General features: G+C 42.9%; 1 protein-coding gene across 2 annotated transcripts; it reads left to right on the forward strand.

Moving 5' to 3' along the window:
• The first annotated feature begins 275 nt into the window (after positions 1-275).
• Positions 276-18591, forward strand: Gabra6 (gamma-aminobutyric acid type A receptor subunit alpha6). Of its 2 annotated transcripts, XM_069994041.1 has the most exons (10): positions 302-364; positions 1476-1921; positions 2034-2152; positions 2768-2835; positions 4656-4876; positions 4961-5043; positions 5250-5393; positions 5731-5883; positions 7382-7641; positions 17513-18591. In XM_069994041.1, the coding sequence occupies exons 2-10, from the start codon at positions 1884-1886 to the stop codon at positions 17786-17788; spliced, it is 1362 nt and encodes a 453-aa protein (XP_069850142.1). In that variant the 5' UTR covers positions 302-364; positions 1476-1883; the 3' UTR covers positions 17789-18591. The 2 variants fall into 2 exon arrangements, with proteins under 2 accessions (XP_069850143.1, XP_069850142.1); XM_069994042.1 differs by lacking the exon at positions 1476-1921 and having other exon boundaries at positions 276-364.
• The last annotated feature ends 290 nt before the right edge of the window (positions 18592-18881 follow it).

Raw genomic sequence — 18881 nt, forward strand, 5'->3', positions numbered from 1 at the left:
ACATTTTCATAGAAATGATACAAATCTAACAAGGTAACACGGTTCAATATAGGCTTAGATAACATGTCTACCTAAGTTTGACTAAAAATACTTGGTAGTAAAAAATGATCAGAGAATTCATTCATAGGCCCATGTGTACCACATACTCTGGGGTTTTGAGTAAGAGGAAGTGTGAAGTCAGTGAGAAGAGATGTGGAAAATGTGGGAACAGGATTCCACTGGTAACCGGGAAACACTGTAGAATGTTTAGCTTACATTAGAGGGGAGCTGGAAGAGGGCAGGCATCTTTGCTTCAATGGCAACCAGACAGTCTTTCCCAAAGAAACGATTTTATATGGTTTAAAAGAAGACAACTGGGACCAGGGTAAAGTTTCCCCTTGTTCACTTTACATGAACAATATAAGAGAAAAGATGCTAAAAGCAATTTCAGGGATGTTGGAGAGAATGCAGGCTTTTGAAGAGTAACCAGAAAAATTCTGAGTGACCAGAAAATTCCCTGTAACGATGAATCTCAGTCATCAGAACCACAGACAACCTTGTGCGCTTTCTCCCTCACCTCGATTCCATTTGGCTACCCATAATTTTCTAAACTGTTTCCAAATCATTTACATCATGTTTTCAGATATGACTCTTAACACTGGGCTAAATATGTCTGTATAAGTTGCCACTGTCTTTGTAGAATTGAAATTCCGAAGGTATAGACTATGAACCAAGTAAATGAATGTAATTAGCAGGATGACAGTGAATTGAAATATTGGATCCTTCATCGTATGCTCCTGAATTTTCATGATGCCTTTATTTATTATAGTTTTAGTTATATTAATTTAATTTTAGTCCTTTCATTCATTGTAGTCTATTATTTTCACTTAAATATTGACATTTTAAGGGTTTATGAGGACTTTTTTGCTATAGCTTCTTCCTACTAAAACATACTTAAAATTCTATTCTTTACACTCGGGCACTTTGCTTTTGACCCCTGGCTGTAGCAAGTCTTGAAAGTTCTTACCCAACAATGCTGCCATTTCCTACGTTTATCATGCTTGAGTCTCAATTGGATTTTTGCACGGACAACTTCGTCACCCATTTCTTAGGTCTCTCAGTGGCAACATTCTTGAAACCAATTAAATTGTGTAAAGATGATGGTAGAACCTATGTATGTCTTAGCTTGATAATAGGCAATGTTGACAGGTAGGATCAAAGGTGCTTAACTTTTCTGATTCCACCGCCAAGATGACCAGAATTGGTATGTGATAAAGATGCTGCTCAATAAATATCCATCGACTATTTCTTTAAATGGGAGTGTATTTATAGCCAATGGAGCCAGTGGAAGCCTGAAAGCGAATCCAGGGAAATCCTAGTGTTTGCCTTTCCAAGCAGAAAGAGTCATGTAGGAATCCATCTGTGAACCATAGAAATAATAAATGCTGAGCCCATTGGAACATGATCTCAACCAGCAAGATGCCACCGCTTTCCAGATTCCCTCACAGGCCCCGCGGACCCGTGCCAGCCCTGGCGGTGCACTCCTTCCTTCTCATCTCCCCTGATGCCGTACTCGATTATTGTCACTGCTGCCCGGCCATGCACTGTCCCTTCCGACGCTTCACTTCCCAACGGAGGTAGACGGAGGAGGCTGTGTGTCTGCAGGACTTAGTCTAGGACCTCAAACCCCCTTGTTCCACGTGAGGAGACAGAAACAAGTAAAAAGAAGACAAGGAGAACCACCCCCCCCAAGTTTTCCTGGGAGCCTCTTCCTCTGTCGGACTACTGACTAAGACTTAAGTGAGAGAGATATGAGGGGTTTGGAAGATCAGTCTAGTTGACTGGCGAAGGAGAGCTGGCTAGGGAGAGGAAGAGGCAGGAAGAGGGTGAAGGTGAACGGTAAGATGGTGTCTCTTCTGCCCTGGCTGGCCATTGTTCTCTGGTGAGTAAGACGTGTCTGTGATGTTTCCTTCCTTTAGCAGAGGGAGCATGTATGATAGCGTGTATGATAGGTGATCTATCTTGTGTGAGCATCCCTGACGCTCTCCTTTCAGGGTAGAAGATGCCGAGGCTCAGCTGGAAGAGGGAGGCAACTTCTATTCAGAAAATGTCAGCCGCATCCTGGACAACTTGCTTGAGGGCTACGACAATCGCCTGCGGCCAGGATTTGGGGGTGAGCAGCTCCCTCTTGGCTCCGCCGGGCGCCTGAGGTTTCTTCCTTCTTATCCCAGCCCCAGCCGAGGCAGGTCGTTTGGCAGGGTGGGAAGATGTAGAGAAAGACCTTGTGTGTTGCAGTCTCTCCTCTGCTCTCCATCAGTGGTATTAAGGTGGCTGCTTGAACTGTCCCACCAGGCCCTAGCTGTGGTGTGCATGTGTGGATGCTTCATGGGGTGGGTGGGGGCTGAAAGGATCCTCGTATAACACACTTTCTTTAGCATCTGGATTGTGGACTCCATTGATGCACATACGTGTATGTGTCTACATAGGTGTTTATATGTATAAACATATACATGTGTATGTGCACACATCTCTACCTACACACATATGTATGTATGTGATTTATTCGAATATCATACCAGTTAGCTTCCATTCCTTCGTACTGGTTAGAATAAATTTAACGGAAGGCAGTGGAGTAAGTTGGCAAAGGTGGAGGAACCAGCCCCCTGGCTGGACCCTGGCTTGCGTGGGGGTGGGCTGCAGTTTCGGTTACTCGGTTGCGTGGGTTCATCGGCTGTCGCTTCCTTGCAGCCCTGGTGGTAACTGCCCTGTCCCTGTGAGCTCATTGCAGGTGCTGTCACCGAAGTCAAAACGGACATCTACGTGACCAGCTTCGGGCCAGTGTCCGACGTGGAGATGGTGAGTTGGGTGTTGTGCTTGGGAAGCAAGAGCTGCTGCGTCCCGCTGCTGATTGTACCGGGCGCTGCTGCCGTGCTTGGCTCCAGATTCCTGGGCGGGCTGGGCGGGCCGGGGCTCAGAGGAGGGCCCTTCGCCTCTCACTGAGGACCCGGCCGGACACTTCAGCATGAGAGGACTTCTTAAGATGGAAGCTTCTCTTCCATTCACATAGTATGCCCCGTAAGACTTCCTCCTTCCTGGCAAAGCCCCGGTCAGTGACAACCATTTTCACTGCAAAGCTGCAGTGACGGTCAAGGATACTTGTGAAGAGCCAGAGCTGCCTGTCTCTTCTAACAGATCGTCGCCAGCGTGTTTTACTGAGTAGAAGTCACTTGGAAAGGCTGGCGCTGTGCACCTTTTCCAGTGCAGAGCGCCCAGCGGGGGGCTGGAGACTCTGCTCCAGGTACAGATGGCTGCAGCATTCGTAAGAGACTATTTATAGCAAGTGGCAATGAAAACCTGAACAAGTGTTCTAGAACTAAGTGTGTCATGATATTCCTGCACAGTGCTCAGGTAGCATATTCCCCAGGAGCTAAGCTACTCAGGCGAGGGTAGAGATACACACAGCTACCCATAAGGAGGTGTTAGTGGGGAATTGGAATTCAGGATAAACAGATTCGGGAGACTTAAGTTTTGAGTTGAAAAGAAAGGAAAGGAGGATGGAATCAAAGGAGGAAGGAAAGGAGCAGTGAGAAGAGAGAGGAGCTTTATTGAGAGATTACTATCTTGACACTTGAAGAGGAAAGTGAGTCAGAACAATGCAGAATCTGATTGCTTTAATATTATATTTTTAGTCAAATAATGACTCACCCTCGTATAAATATCTATGACCGTATTCTGCATTAATAAAGTCCTTGGAATTTTATTTCATGCATGTGACTCTTTTAAAATATATTTGCAGTGTCCTAAGCATGGATCACTATGCTATGGGAATAGTGTGCATTACATCACATATCTCTTCAAATCTAGCCACTACTTAATGGTTCTATAAGGAATGTACAAAGTAGGTATTGTAGTGTATTGATATGACTATAAACTGTAATTTCATGTTGACTTTTGTAATTGCCTTTATCGCCATTTTTAAAATCACTATTTTATCAGAGCTATAAATTACAAATCCTAACTGCGATGCATTTTTGAATGATGCCTGTTTAGAATGATCATGGCAGTATTTGCTTTTATGTCCTCTGACCACAATATAAAATAATTATGATATGCAACCATAATGTGCTAATCAATAAAGTCTCTCTATTCTTGGAGCCGTGCTGAACTGTACTGAGACCCCATTCAAGGTGAGTGAGATGCCCCACAGAATGGCAGACTGATTGCAGGAGAACCAGCACCAGGCCTAAACTATACAAATTTCTCTTTTTTTCATTTTGTAAATTTGAGAGGTAGATACAGAAAGGTTCATAGAGTAGAAAGTGGAAGAAAGTTAAGATGGGAAAAGGAAGCTTACATATGTACAGAAAACACTATGTTTTATAGTATTACAAATTCCCTTGGTTTGAACAATGGATTGACTCACCAAAACCATTGTTTATGGATTATAAACCACTCACTGAATAGAATCCATATATATCGTATTTTACAACTCATTGATTATAAAAGTCATTATTTACTTGCTATTAAATTACTGGTTGGTTTCCTGAGAAGTAGGTGCATGTCATAAACATGCATTATTGCTTCGTTTTAGGACTGGCTGTAGAAGCTAAGGAATGGACTATTCCAGCCACCCATCTCCCCAGCCTGTGTCTGTGTGAATGTCTCATTTCTTTTAGGAGTACACAATGGACGTTTTCTTCCGCCAGACTTGGACTGATGAGAGGCTGAGGTTTAGAGGGCCCGCGGAGATTCTGAGCTTGAATAACCTGATGGTCAGTAAGATCTGGACCCCTGACACTTTCTTCAGGAATGGCAAGAAGTCCATTGCTCACAACATGACGACCCCGAACAAGCTCTTCAGGTTAATGCAGAACGGGACCATTCTGTACACCATGAGGTGAGGTGTTCTCCAAGGCCCTTTCCGCTGTTCAAGCGGTTCATCCACCAACCAGACTGACAGCTGTCTTTTTCCATGCCCCAGGCTGACCATCAACGCTGACTGCCCCATGAGGCTGGTGAACTTCCCTATGGATGGGCATGCTTGTCCCCTCAAGTTTGGGAGTTGTAAGTTACAAAAAAAAAACATACAAAGTCTTCTGAGTGTCAAATCACTCAAAGTATGCAGTTATTTTGTTTTAGCCAAAGTCTAGAAAAGAAAAATATTAGTGTGACTTCGGGAAAAGAGTGTCCTCGCTTTAATAAGAGAGAGAGACAGAGACAGAGAAGACCAACTAGTCTTATCCATGGCTATGTTTGTTTCAAAAATTCAGATGCTTATCCCAAAAGTGAAATCATATATACATGGAAAAAAGGACCGCTGTACTCAGTGGAAGTCCCGGAAGAATCATCGAGTCTCCTCCAGTACGATCTGATTGGACAGACGGTGTCCAGCGAGACCATGAAGTCCAACACAGGTAAGAACCTGCCCGTTCCAGTGTCCACGTTTTCAAAATGTCCCTCTGCAGCTCCTGGGCTCAGAAAAATGTGTGTTTGGGGAGGGATGAGTAGCTGATTTTGCAACTGGGTGCATTTGGGGATCTGTGTAGTCGTGGGACGAGTCATTTGGTAAATATAAGACAAGCAGACCCTCGCAGAAATCAAGGCACTGCTGGGCTGCCTTCCAGCCCATTTCCCGTCCACTGCAAAATGCCTTTGCTGATTTCCCTCTCATCCGTGCAAGATTCGTAGTCGCCTGCATTCTTCCCGCAGACTGCCAACCACAAGAATTCTGATGTGCGTGTCTTCCCACAGGTGAATATGTGATCATGACCGTCCACTTCCACTTGCAGAGGAAGATGGGGTACTTCATGATACAGATATACACGCCGTGCATCATGACCGTTATCCTCTCCCAGGTGTCCTTCTGGATCAACAAGGAGTCAGTCCCCGCCAGGACTGTCTTTGGTATGTCTCCTGCTCCCAGCACTGTTCACGTTTATCCTCCAGTGCTCAGAGCTGGTAGATTTTGGGGTGAATGCTCACACCCGTGCACTTTTTTTTGTCCACAGACTCACCAGATGTATCTATCATGGAAAACAACCCTCTCCTCTTTTTTTTTTTTTTGTGGTTGTTGATTCACTAGTAAGTTGTGTGATAATCAACCAGAAAAATATTCATCTCAATAAGAATTCTGGCTGGTTTTCTATTGACATTTATATTAAAACATTATAGAACAAAAGGTAATAGCTAAGAGTAAACAGAAGACTAAGACATAGCACCCTCACATACACTACATTTGCTTTCATTAGGGTGAACCACCAAAATGTTATCATTTTGCAGGTCTAAAAGTAGTTACTAGTTTCCTGTAGCTCAACCAAACTTCTCACTTCCATCAATGTGGTATAAAATCCCTCCACATATTAATCAAGCAAAATGAAACAATAAGACAAAGAGCTGTTGCTGGGTGCTGGTGGCTCACACCTGTCATCCTAGCTACTCAGGAGACTGAGATCTGAGGATCATGATTCAAAGCCAGACCTGGCAGAAAAGTCCCTATGAGACTCTTATTAACCACTGAGAAACTGGAAGTGGAGCTGTGGCTCAAACTGGTAGAGCACTAGTCTTGAGCAAAAGAGCTCAGGGACAGCGCCCAGGCCCTGAGTTCAGGCCCCAGGACCGACCAAAAAATAAAGAAAAAAGAAAAGAAAAAGAGCTGTCACCGAAAATACTGTCAGCACCAAGGGCTGTGTTTACTGGATTTTCTTCATGACAAGTTTAGTTGACTACAGGAAAAGCCAGAGCTGCACTAAAATCTCACAAAGTCCTGCTTTTTAAACTTACCGTATTAAAACTGCACAAGAGAATATTCACATTATGGGTTCTTCCCATCGGCATAACTAATCAGCCAATTGTGTAAATTTCCAAGTCACAGTGAAATAAATAAAACTCTGACAGAAGTGAGGTGAGATGCGTTTGCATGAGTAAACAATTACCCTTAAAACCTCAATTTTGTTAACTGACAAACCTAATTTTATGTTAATTCTCCTACCAGAAAGACTTCTGAACTACAACGACAAATATTGTTGATCAGAAATTCAAGATGTTCTTACTTAAGTGATAATTTGTTATGTTTCTCCAGCAGGAAACAACGAAAACTATTCATCATTTTCTCAGTAGTAAAGTTAAACAGTTCCAAAAAAAAAATCACTTTAGAGCAATTACATAAATCACTGCGCTAAGTTTGAGCCATGTCAAATTGAGCATACCTCTGAAAATAATGATGAGAAATCCTAGTCCAATGAAAGAACAAAAAAAATGACTTGCAATGTTCTTACATTGCTTAATCCATCCCAACCCCCCTCCACCCACCTCCCGCCCCTCTGCCCCACCAACAGGGGCTCATTTAATTCTGTCACTGGATCTCCGAGGCTAACACTGCATTTTCCATTCATTTTCCTTTTAGGAATCACCACTGTTTTAACCATGACCACGCTGAGCATCAGTGCCCGGCACTCTCTGCCCAAAGTGTCCTATGCCACGGCTATGGATTGGTTCATCGCCGTGTGCTTTGCGTTTGTCTTTTCGGCTCTGATTGAGTTTGCAGCGGTCAACTACTTCACCAACCTGCAGTCCCAGAAGGCCAAAAGGAAGGCTCAGGAGGCCGCCCAGGGCTCAGCCACAGCGTCAACAGCCACCGAGCCCATGGAAGCTGAGATTATTGTGGTAAGTGTTTTCTTTTCCAACGTTACTCAACTGACTACCAGCCAATGAATAACTGGGCCCAAGTAATATTACAATAACGACTACAAGCCCATAAATGGCCCCAGGTAATATTAGTTGAGCGGAGTTGCGTAACTCTGGTTCCAGAAGCCAGATCCATTTTGCCTTCAACTTCACAGAAATAAGCCAAGTAACAATCTCGCATTTACCTTTGCTCTCAACTTTCAGTATTCTTTAATCTTTCTTACTTGTTCTGGCACATTTCGGGAACTCTGAGGAGACTAGAAATTCTGCTAAGTCTTTAGATGTTTTCCTTTGAACAAGTTCACTCCTACAACTGGAGGAGAACAAAGTGTGTGTGTGTGTGTGTGTATGTGTGTATATGTGCGTGTGTGAGTGTGTGTATGTGTGTACATGTGTATATATGTGTATGCGTATGTGTATGTGTGTGAGTGTGAGTGTATGTGTATGAGTGTGTGTGAGTGTGTGTGTGTGTATGTGCATGTGTTTGAGTGTGTGTATGTGTGTACGTGTGTATGAGTGTGTGTATATGTGTATGCGTATGTGTGTGTGTATGTGTGTGAGTGTGAGTGTGTGAGTGTGTGTGTGAGTGTGTGTGTTAAGAATGTCCTAATGAGGCTTTCAGTGTCTGAAAGAAGCAGGGACTCTCAAGGAATGGACAATTTTTGTGAGAAATCTGCTTGCTGCTTTGTTTCATGAGAGAAAGACTTAAAAATCATAATATATTCTCTGAATGCTGAGTCATAAAATAATGATTTAATTTCCATTAAAATATGATCATATTTACATTAGTACATAAGATGCATATATTGCTTTACCATCCATGCCACCCTGCCCGGGCCCAATCTCATCTAAATAATGTACATCAGTAAGTGTATTACCAGTGAGAAATGTTTACCTTGAATTCACTGTGGCCACACCCAGAGATTTTTGAATAAGAAACAAAGTTGCACTTAAGTTTGCTATAAATCTACTCCAAAATTTCAGTTTCATGTATGAGTAATTTCTAACGGGCTTCACACTTTGACAAAATCAATTGTAAAATTGACTGACAGGTATGATTTTTATATTTTTTAATCCTAACCCCAAAGGGTAGCTATTTCCCCCCAAAGAGGAAAATGGAAATCTTCTATAATTGATGAATTGTGGTACACAGTTCCAAATTTCAAAACCCCATGCAGCATCATAATCCCTGGTTTTAACTTTATGATTAAAAAAACAACCGGAAAGCTATGAATATTTGACATCCCTAAATGTCAGGCCCTTACTGGCTAAAAGGTTTATATGATCATTTTCTCTGTAATAAACTAAAAAATTCATTTAAATATCCATCTTTTCTCTGGGAAATCAAAGAAGGCCATTTCAACATCAAGTAAAAACATGTAAAGGTTTCTTTTTTCTAGGATTAAGCTTGTTCAGGAAAGGAGAGGGACGGAGGGAAGGAGGGAGGAAGAAAGGAATGTAGGGGAAAAGGGAGGATTTGCCATCCAAACATCCAGTGATCCAATCTAATTGCAAAAAAGCAGAATCTCCCATGGGTGGGGAGGGGGGTGTTATTTACTCGTTGGCAGAAAAAGTAGGGATTGCAAACTTTCTGATATTCGTATTACCAAAGCCTAGGGCTTCCCTTCCCCAATGATTTCTCAACAACTCAAATACAGCAGATTGCACATCACTGGATATAACATTTGTTTTGTACACCACTGCATGAAATCCTTTGAGAATGTAGGCAAGGTCATTCTCAATATTCGGTCTTTGACTCTCCTTGTATATATAGGTGGTTGGAAAGATCACAAAAATGTAAGTTGTCTGAAAAAAATGTGCTACAGCACAGCACAGTAAATGCAAGTTTGGCTATAACTGTTTGCAGGAAAAATGAATTCCAAATATTTAATAGAATTTTTTTTTTTTTGGTCCAGTCGTGGGGCCTGAACTCTGGGCCTGGGCGCTGTCCCTCAGCTCTTCAGCTCAAGGCTAGCGCTCTACCACTTGAGCCACAGCGCCACTTCCGGCTTTTTTCATTTTGCTTATGTGGTGCTGAGGAATCGAACCCAGGGCCTCAGGCATGCAAGTGCAAGGCAAGCGCTCTACCACTGAGCCATCTTCCCAGCCCAATAGAATTGTTTTATGCTTAAGTAACTCTCCTGTAAGCTATCTGCATGCCTATAAAGTATATAGTCTACATGTTGAACAAAGGCCATACATATACTCTCTAGACGTATATCTATAAAGTATTAGAATTTAATGTGCATGTTTGAAAAACAGAAAATATTCAAAGAGAAATTCTTGAGAAATAGGTTTAAAAATAGATTCTGAATGGGCTCATTGGTCAGATACTGAAATAAGAAAAACTCAAATTCTTCATCTTTTTTGAAATACATAATATGAAGAAGAATCAAATTTCTAATCTTTAGAGATAACATGCCCATTCTGTAAGCCACTATTTAAAGGTATAATTTATTAATAAGTTGCAATTTAAGTTCTCGGGTCTCTCTATAAACTATCTCATACAATCCTAAAATAGTCATACATAATGAGCAGATACTATGAGAAGCTGGAGGAAAACTTGCATTTAAACCACCGCAAAGCACTCTCTCTTGCAAGTTGCTTCTTTTTCTTAGGAAAAATTGTATTTCTGAAAATAAGTCCACTTAAAAAAATCTTAAAAAAGGAGAAGGTTGTTCCTAAAAGGCCGAAGTACAAAAATTATAAACCCAAATAACCAGATCAAAAATTCAAACCCCGAACATCTCAAAAACAAGTGCAGGCGATTACATTTTATTTGTTCCTGTCACAACTTGGCGAGTTGCCTTAAATACTGCACAGGAACAAACATAAATTACACATCTGACATTTATATTACCCAAGGGTGTGCTATGATTGCAAGGTCATATTTTTTCTCGAAAATATCATGGTATTTAAAAATGCCTATTCAGTGGTAATCAAAACAACATTATTTAAGTAAGACGGACTCTGGCAAATATGGTAGAGTTGAACTAGATTAAGTGGTTGGTTATTTCACATGATTCTGTTTTATGTTTTAATATGCTCAGTGTCCTTCAGAGAAAACTGCTTAAAATAGATGTAGGTAAATGTATTATTACATTTTTTATCATTTTTTTGACCTTGAAACTTACTATAACAGTGTCAAAGAAAATCGGGCACTTAAAAAATCTACAACTCAAACCTAGAAAGACACATTAAAGCAAATTCTCAGGAGAGTTCACTAGATGCATCATCTCTTTGTATGTAAGGCATTTGGAATTGGAAATGTAATTTTTTTTTCAGTTATGGGGCTTGAACTCAAGACTTGGGCGCTGTCCCTGAGCTCTTTTGCTCAAAGCTAGCACCCTACCAATTTGAGCCTCAGCTCCACTTCTGGTTTTCTCAAGATAAGAGTCTTGTGGGACTTCTTGTCTGGGCTGGATATGAACTGTGATCCTCAGATCTCAGCCTCCTGAGTACCTAGGATTACAGGTGTGAGCTGCCGTGCCTGGTTGGAGATGTAATTTTTGATTTAGGTTTTAAGTAGATACTTTCTCTACAGTTTATATGATATGTTTCCTTACTGGTTTTTTTTAAAATCTGGTATGCTATTTTAACATTATAGAGTCATTCCTCTCTTAATAAGTTCAAACCTACTATGCTTGTTAGGTATGTAAGACCAAGTTTGACCCTGGATCTATTTTGCATCCTTTGCTAGTTTGCGTGTTATTTTAAAGGTCTAAGGCCTTATTCCCATGTTCCTGAGTGTGAATATGCTCTTCCCTCCCACCCTCCGTTACTCTTCTTATTCTTCACGTGACATGCCCTCTCCATAAGAAATATGACACATGAAATGGATCATAATATTGTCAGCCATGCGTAGAACTCTATATGGATGTTATCTTTTCATTTTCATTAGACTCTTATTGCTTGTGTGCCTATGTATACACATGGCCTCATTCCTGGCACCTGCATGTATATCAAGTGTACTTAGGTGTGGGGACCTTTGCAGAATGCTGAGGGGCATCCTAGGGCCTCTTCTCATGGACCTGCCTGTCTATCAGCAAGACAGACAAACTGAGGAGCTTAGAATACATTGTGATCAAAGGGGGCAGCTAGAAATACAAGGAGGAGGCGGGTAAGAGTGTCTCCTAAGTTTGGTTCTCCCCATCCCTGGAAGAGCCATGTCACAACTGAGACTGACGAGCATGACCTTGTGCCCGAAGTACAAAGGTGTCTGATAAAGACTTGGCCTTAGAAAGGGAAATACAACCTATGGCCATCTTCTCTCCTCTTCTCGTCAAGGCAGGCTGGGCTGCTACCACGCTACACTCATTTACCTAGACAGATGCGAAGGGTAGAAATGCTGAAAAGTTTGTCTCCTCTGTTGCAAATTCTGCCATGATTTCTTCTGAATCTTGTCATTAATTCCCAATTAAAGGCTTTTAGGCCGTCAGACTGCCTAGAATGAAGATAATGTGCCCCCTTCTGCACAGTGGTGCCAGTGTATGGCTGAAGGGCAGACTGAGATGAAGGAGAGGAGGGGTGTGGACAAGTTGTTGTTCTCCATGTCTTATATCCAATTCCACCCAGAGCCCCTCCCATTGTGCTTTCCCCTAAATCCACAGCTTCATGCCAATAAGCTGCATCCTTGTAGAAATTCTGGGGTCATCTACGTTCCCAGTTCTATCGGCTATGATGTAAATGCCAAACAAATCCAACCGAGTTCATCTTCCCCATAAAGATTAATAATATGTTTCTGAAATACATCAAAAGCTCTTCTATCCTGGTCACTTTGCCCATTTGATAGTGCAGCCTTGGCAGGAGTATCTTCTCTATCTAGAGGTTACACATTGCTCCCTCGTTAAAAAAAAAAAAAAAAAACACTATGCTCAAAATTGTCCCGAACATTTCCCCAGACGCTTTAGCCCTGTCTCAAACAATTAGCTGTCGCGTTGTGCACTTTGACTCTAAGTACCTTTGCCGCAGACTTCACTTAAAACAAAGAGGTGCTCCAAAAATACCTAAAGCAGGATGGCTCCCAGCAGCAGGGAAGCCCTGGAAAAATTCAAAACCACGGGTGTTCTACTCAAAACCATGACAGCCCCAAGCTGAGCCCTCGTCTGGACTCTGACAAAAGCCTATTTTACCATCAACCCGAGCGGCGGGGCTTCCGAGAGAGAGCAGGCAGGCTGATGCAAACCTGTAGCTTGACTGGCTTGCCAAACTGGCTTTCTCCTCATGTCAGATAGTTACTGTGTTTCTCCTAAACGGATGCCCAGAATCTGCGGGCTGTCAATTCCCAAGGGTCCACTCGCTGATTACCTAGCAGGCAAGGTAGCCCGGACGCTTGCGTTTCCTCTAACCTATGCCCTTCGCAGCCCGCTAGAAACCCCCACAACCACTGCTGGACAGCAACACAATGGTGAACTTGAACGAGTGATTTTCACTGCAAGGGTATTTTTCTCTCTGACGGGTCTGAGGGTGTGTCTGGGGGTTGGAACTTGTGTTGAGGAGCGCTACTGCTATCTTGTGGGAAGCGGTCAGGAAGCTCGCTCAACACCCCAACATGTCATACAACAGCCTGCCATAGTGAAAAACAAAACGGTGTACTTGTGAGTTTCAGAAGCGTGCAGTGAACAGCGTACAAGTGGCTAAGAATGCTGCCTTTCAACCTTCTCTCAACAGAGCCTCCTTAGGCTTCCATTTATTACTTCTGAAATGACTATAATGATATTAAGGATATGTTCGAGGAATAAATAGAATTATGCATGCAACTTATGCATATCAACAGTATTTAGAAATGGCATTTGCAATATAAAGCAGCATCCAACAACCCATTAAAATATAATGTAATAAAAGTTTATATACACCCACCTTTGAAAAATCTCCTCCCATCAATGTCTAGAAAGGTTTAGGCTTATATGCATTTGTTGATGATGAAGTATACATCTTAAAAGACTATAGTATGTTCTGTGTATTGACTAGACATCCTGAAACACTTCTGCAAGGAAACAATGTCTCCTGTCATTCAGGAGATTTCATGTTGGGAAAGGGAGGCTAATACGTAGATGGAAGAAGGTGGTCACAGCTACATGAGTAATACTGCCAAGGAGGCAGAATGGAGTATAAAGGCAGCACATGCATGTAAAGATAAAGAATAGTTCTGACGGGGCTGGGAAGGTGGCTCAGTGGTAGAGCGCTTGCCTTGCATGCCTGAGGCCCTGGGTTCGATTCCTCAGCACCACATAAGCAAAAAGAAAAAAAAAAGCCGTAAGTGGCGCTGTGGCTCAAGTGGTAGAGCGCTAGCCTTGAGCTGAAGAGCTGAGGGACAGCACCCAGGCTCAGAGTTCAGGCCCCACGACTGGACACACATACACACACACACACACACACACACACACACACACACACACACACACACACACACACACACACACACACACAATTTAAAAAAATAAAATAAAAAGAATAGTTCTATAACAAAGTAAGTTCTAATGTCTTCTGAGCAAAAGGAGATATGTCTGTAGTATGCACACATATACCAGATATTTTGTTCGAATACTTGAAAGAGAAACAGGAGAAACATTATGAAAAACATAGCAATTTGTAACTTTAAAGAAAAGAAGTTGGAGCTTAGAGGAAAATCATATCTTGGATATCTCTGCCTAAGCTGCATCCCCATGATAAGCCGTAGATTCACAGCTGTGAACTGGACGTTTCTGATTTGTGTTCTGGGAACTACTCAGCCATGTCCACGGGGACTGCGGGGGTCAGTGTATCAGGGACGGTGCCATCGACTTACAGGGGCCTTTTATTCCAGGCCAGCAGCATTTCGTGTGAAGGTGTCGTAGAGTTGGGTTCTTTGGGGTGCCCCTGACCTCTGGATCGGGGTTGTTTTGGACGATGCTCATTAAGTAATTTGTGACGATGTCATGATGCCAAGAGATTCCGGCATGGCTCCTCCATCCCACACTGCTGGAGAGGGGAAGGACAAATAACGCCTCCCATGTCTGCAGCACATTATGTTCTACAGTCACATTTTACTCTCTACAAACGAGGCATTATCTGCCCTTCTTTGGCTTAAAGAAAGAAAGAGAACAGGCTTCAGATAGCCATTAAAGGTCAAGATGAGCCCGGGAAGGTCATCTACCTGCAAGAGCCGTGTTCTTCGCACTCTGTGGTGGTTGTTAGGAATTTTACAAGGGGACAGTGCTTCTGGGCTCGGTATACATAGGGAGATGTTGGCTTTTAGCTCATAGAAGATGAAACAGGGAGACATCTCACTTACCCAGGTAGAGAATATTTTACTAGATGAAAAACCAAATTAGGGAGGGTCTGAGAAACGAGATAGAAAACTCTTGGAAACAAATGCCAAGTTTATCCTGTACAACAGGCAGCATGAATTGAGACCAAAATACTGTTCCTGTGATCCTAATCACATACAGTCTGTTGACGCTAGGGATTTAGTTCTCGGATGCTGCATATTTTTTTAAATAGATGATAATGTCACTTATTTCCTATCCAGAATCAATAGATTCTGGAGTAGGAGGCCTTATATTATTTTAAAGTCTTGTCCTGTCCGAGAGTTTTAGTTTATTTAATTCTGACCAAGAGTGTCTACCATAGGACCAGCTGAGAGAAGAGATATTCCCTGCTTGAAATTCATTACAGGACATGAAGTCAAGCTTGGATACGCAGATTCATTTGGCTTTGGGTAAAGAAACCGATTTTCCCCTTGATCTCTAAAAAGCACACTGGGCCTCAAACCTCTGTGATGGACTACTATAATTTAGAAACGCAGAGATATTTATGGCCAAGCAAACAATAAAGTCTAGGAAGGAAAAGGGAGCAAAAAGAGCTTGCTGGGGTGGTGCTTGCTGCGGCCCAAATGTCACCACACGGGCAGGTGACCGGGCCCCCAGGGCTCCGTCCACACAGGGGAGGAGGCTGCTTCGCCCTGGGGCCGCAGGGTTGCTGGCTTAAGCCACAGGAGCCTGCCACGTGAGCCACAAACCCCGCCAAGCTGCAAAGCAGCGATTTTGCTGCCAGGGAGGAAAGAAGGCCATTTTACAAGATCAGGCTCTGTACAGCGAGCGTGTGAAGGTAGAGACCCAGCAAGACAAGCTGGCTGGAGGAGAGATTGCTGGAGCCTAGAGGAGAAATAGCAGGAATCAGAGGACAGCCTCCCAACGCCCACAGCACGGGATGAGCCGAGACCGGAACCGAACCTGAATCTCTGACGTAGACCTGAATACCTGAGAGAGAAAAAGATGTGGGGAGGAAACAGCCGTGGAATCAGCCTTTCCAGGGCCCTGTGGCCATGAATACGGCACTGGCCTTCCCTGGACGCCACTCACTGCCCAGTCTGCTCACATGTTAAACGCTGCTTTCACACTGCACTGCCTTACTACCGAAGGAGAACTTAATGATAGAAAACAACACACAACTGTGCTCATAAGTAGGCGAGTCATTTGGGATAGATTGCAAAGGAAGAAGGCCACTGCAGAAAGGTTCTAGCTGAAGGTTGACTCCAAGCTAAAGGGGCAGGCAGATGGATAGATAGATAGATAGATAGATAGATAGATAGATAGATAGATAGATGATAGATAGATAGATAGATAGATAGATAGATAGATAGATAGATAGATATTAAGGTAGGAAAACAATCCCACTTAATCATTCACTGGACTTTTTGTATTCATTTGTTTATTCTTCTTAAATTGCAGCTGATTCAAATTCCTAAGTGTATGATGTGAGGTGTATGCTGGGAATGCTTCTAGAACAATGTTGGTGAGCTGAGTGGTGGGGTTTTTTTTGTTCTTGTTGTTTTGGTTTTTTGTCGGTCATGGGGCTTGAACTCTGGGCCTGGGTGCTGTCCCTCAGCTCTTCAGCTCAAGGCAAGCACCCTACCATTTGAGCCACAGCACCACTTCTGGTTTTATGAGTGGTTTATTGGAGATGGGAGTCTCTCACACTTTCCTGCCAGGGCTGGTTTTGAACTGTGATCCTCAGATCTCAGCCCCCTGAGTAGCCAGGATTACAGGCTTGAGCCACCAGTGCCCGGCCGTGGTGGTTTTCTTATATTGAGTAGTTAGCATTCTGTGTTCAGTTAAAAACCACATCTCCACATACAGGCACACACACACACACATACACACACGTACACGCGCATGCACACACACACACACACACACACACACACACACACACACACACACACACACACACACACACACACACACACACACACACACACACTGTCCACAATAGCTGTCCCAGATGCATCTGTGGAACTTTGCAACCTGGCTCCATTCTCTCCTAGTGGTCAAATGCTCACCATAGTTTCTGAGCTATTTATTCCATCATCCAAATGGATGTGTTACATTTTAGGATGCTAGATGGAAACGCAACTGTTTTAAAAGAACTGGGACTTGGGACTTGTGGCTCAGGGGTAGAATGCTTTCCTGGCAAGTGTCAGGCCCTGGGTTTGATGCCGAGCACTGTGAAACCAAAACCAAATTCAGCAAAAGTAGGTAACACGAGGGTTCCTCTTAACTCTTGGCCTGCATAAACTCCTTACCTGGTGTGTGGTGTTGCTCAGGGAGAGGAACACAGACTTAGTAGCAACCTGAAATATGATGACGAATTTCTGGGAAGTGGTGCTATGCTTCAAAGCGGTAGAGCACTAGTGAAAAAGCTCAGGAAGAGACCTAGGCCCCAAGTTCAAGCCTCTTGACTAACAAAAAAAAAAAAAAAAAAAGAATGGGTATTTTAACTTGCATCATGAATACCAATGGTGCCAATAACGATTCAGTAAGTGATGTGTACCTTTCAGCTGACATTGAACATCTGTCTTCTCTTCCAGAGGTCCAATTCCAAGTACCATCTGAAGAAAAGAATCACCTCTCTCACGCTGCCGATAGTCCCATCTGCTGAGGCGGGCAAAGGCCTCGCCGAAGGGCCTGTCTTACAGTCTCCCCCCGTCACACCCCCCACTCCCTCCCCAGCTTTGGGGGGCAGCAGTAAAATTGACCAGTATTCTCGAATTCTCTTCCCAGTCGCATTTGCGGGCTTCAACCTTGTGTACTGGGTGGTTTATCTTTCCAAAGACACGATGGAAGTGGACAGCCGTGTGGACTAGCTTGCAGCAGGACAACCTACGCGCAGTATGTTTTCATTTTCTGCACTAACCAAAAAAAAAAAAAAAGTATTATCCAGGCTTGTGTAAATGCTTCCCGGACATGAAATCAAAATTGAAAATCTGCAGCCCATAGCTTTGAGTAAGTACCCCCAAAAGCAATCGTGTTATTCCTCAAAGTTGAAGTGGAAGGTGTGCAAGAGATAGGAGTTTTCTGCATAGTACAGAACAGTTTTTTTTTATGAGGATGAGGTGGATGTGGGATGGATGTGCCAACCTCTGTCCTTTATTGTTCAATATTTTTAATTGTCACTGTGACTGGTATTTACCACAAGGCAGATAAAATAAGAAATACTGACACTTCCAAAGGTTGCCTTAAATTCTGTTTATCTCGGCTTAGTTTCCAAGAAAGCAAAATAAAAATAGATTTTAAATGTTTATCAGTAGATTTCTACCAGCATGCTGGAGGCTTTTATGCTTGTAAAATGGCTTTCTGTAGCATTACAAAGAAGATACCGAGTTTATGCATTTGTTTGTGAATCTCCCCGGCTCTTTTACCTCAATCAAATGTGGTGTTGTATAGTTATAAATTATATAGAGATCATAAATGATGTATGTCTACGTACATAGCTTGAGTTATACTATACACAGTACTGCTTTGTTCTATTGGGCTCTGTTTTTAAAGCGATATGCTTGCTCTAGTTCCATGGCATTCTAGAGACACTGACTGAGTTTAAGGTGGACCTGTACATGATGATAATAGTTATCACTCGCACCTTCCCTCTTTCTCTGTATGTCACAATCAATAAACGAATAAGAAACACGTGCTGTCTGGATCTGTTTTACAAAGTAAGGAGAAGGATCTTGGTTTGGAATGATGTGCTGTTTGATTGTCAGAGGCAGAGGCAATGAGGATCACCTCCCCCCAATCTCTAAACCGACTTCCACTTACAAAGCGATCCCCCCTCTTTTCCTCCATCAACAGTTAAGTGTGCATGAGACTCTTCTCCCTTTCTACTGTTCTGTTTTCCCTGGTGCTTACTTTATGCTTCTCTTGACACTGGATGGAACCAGGGAAACAAGAATTGGAGGTAAG

Source organism: Dipodomys merriami, unplaced genomic scaffold, assembly GCF_024711535.1.
Source record: "Dipodomys merriami isolate MVZ:Mamm:240054 unplaced genomic scaffold, mDipMer1.0.p SCAF_44, whole genome shotgun sequence".
NCBI classification, from domain to species: domain Eukaryota; kingdom Metazoa; phylum Chordata; class Mammalia; order Rodentia; family Heteromyidae; genus Dipodomys; species Dipodomys merriami.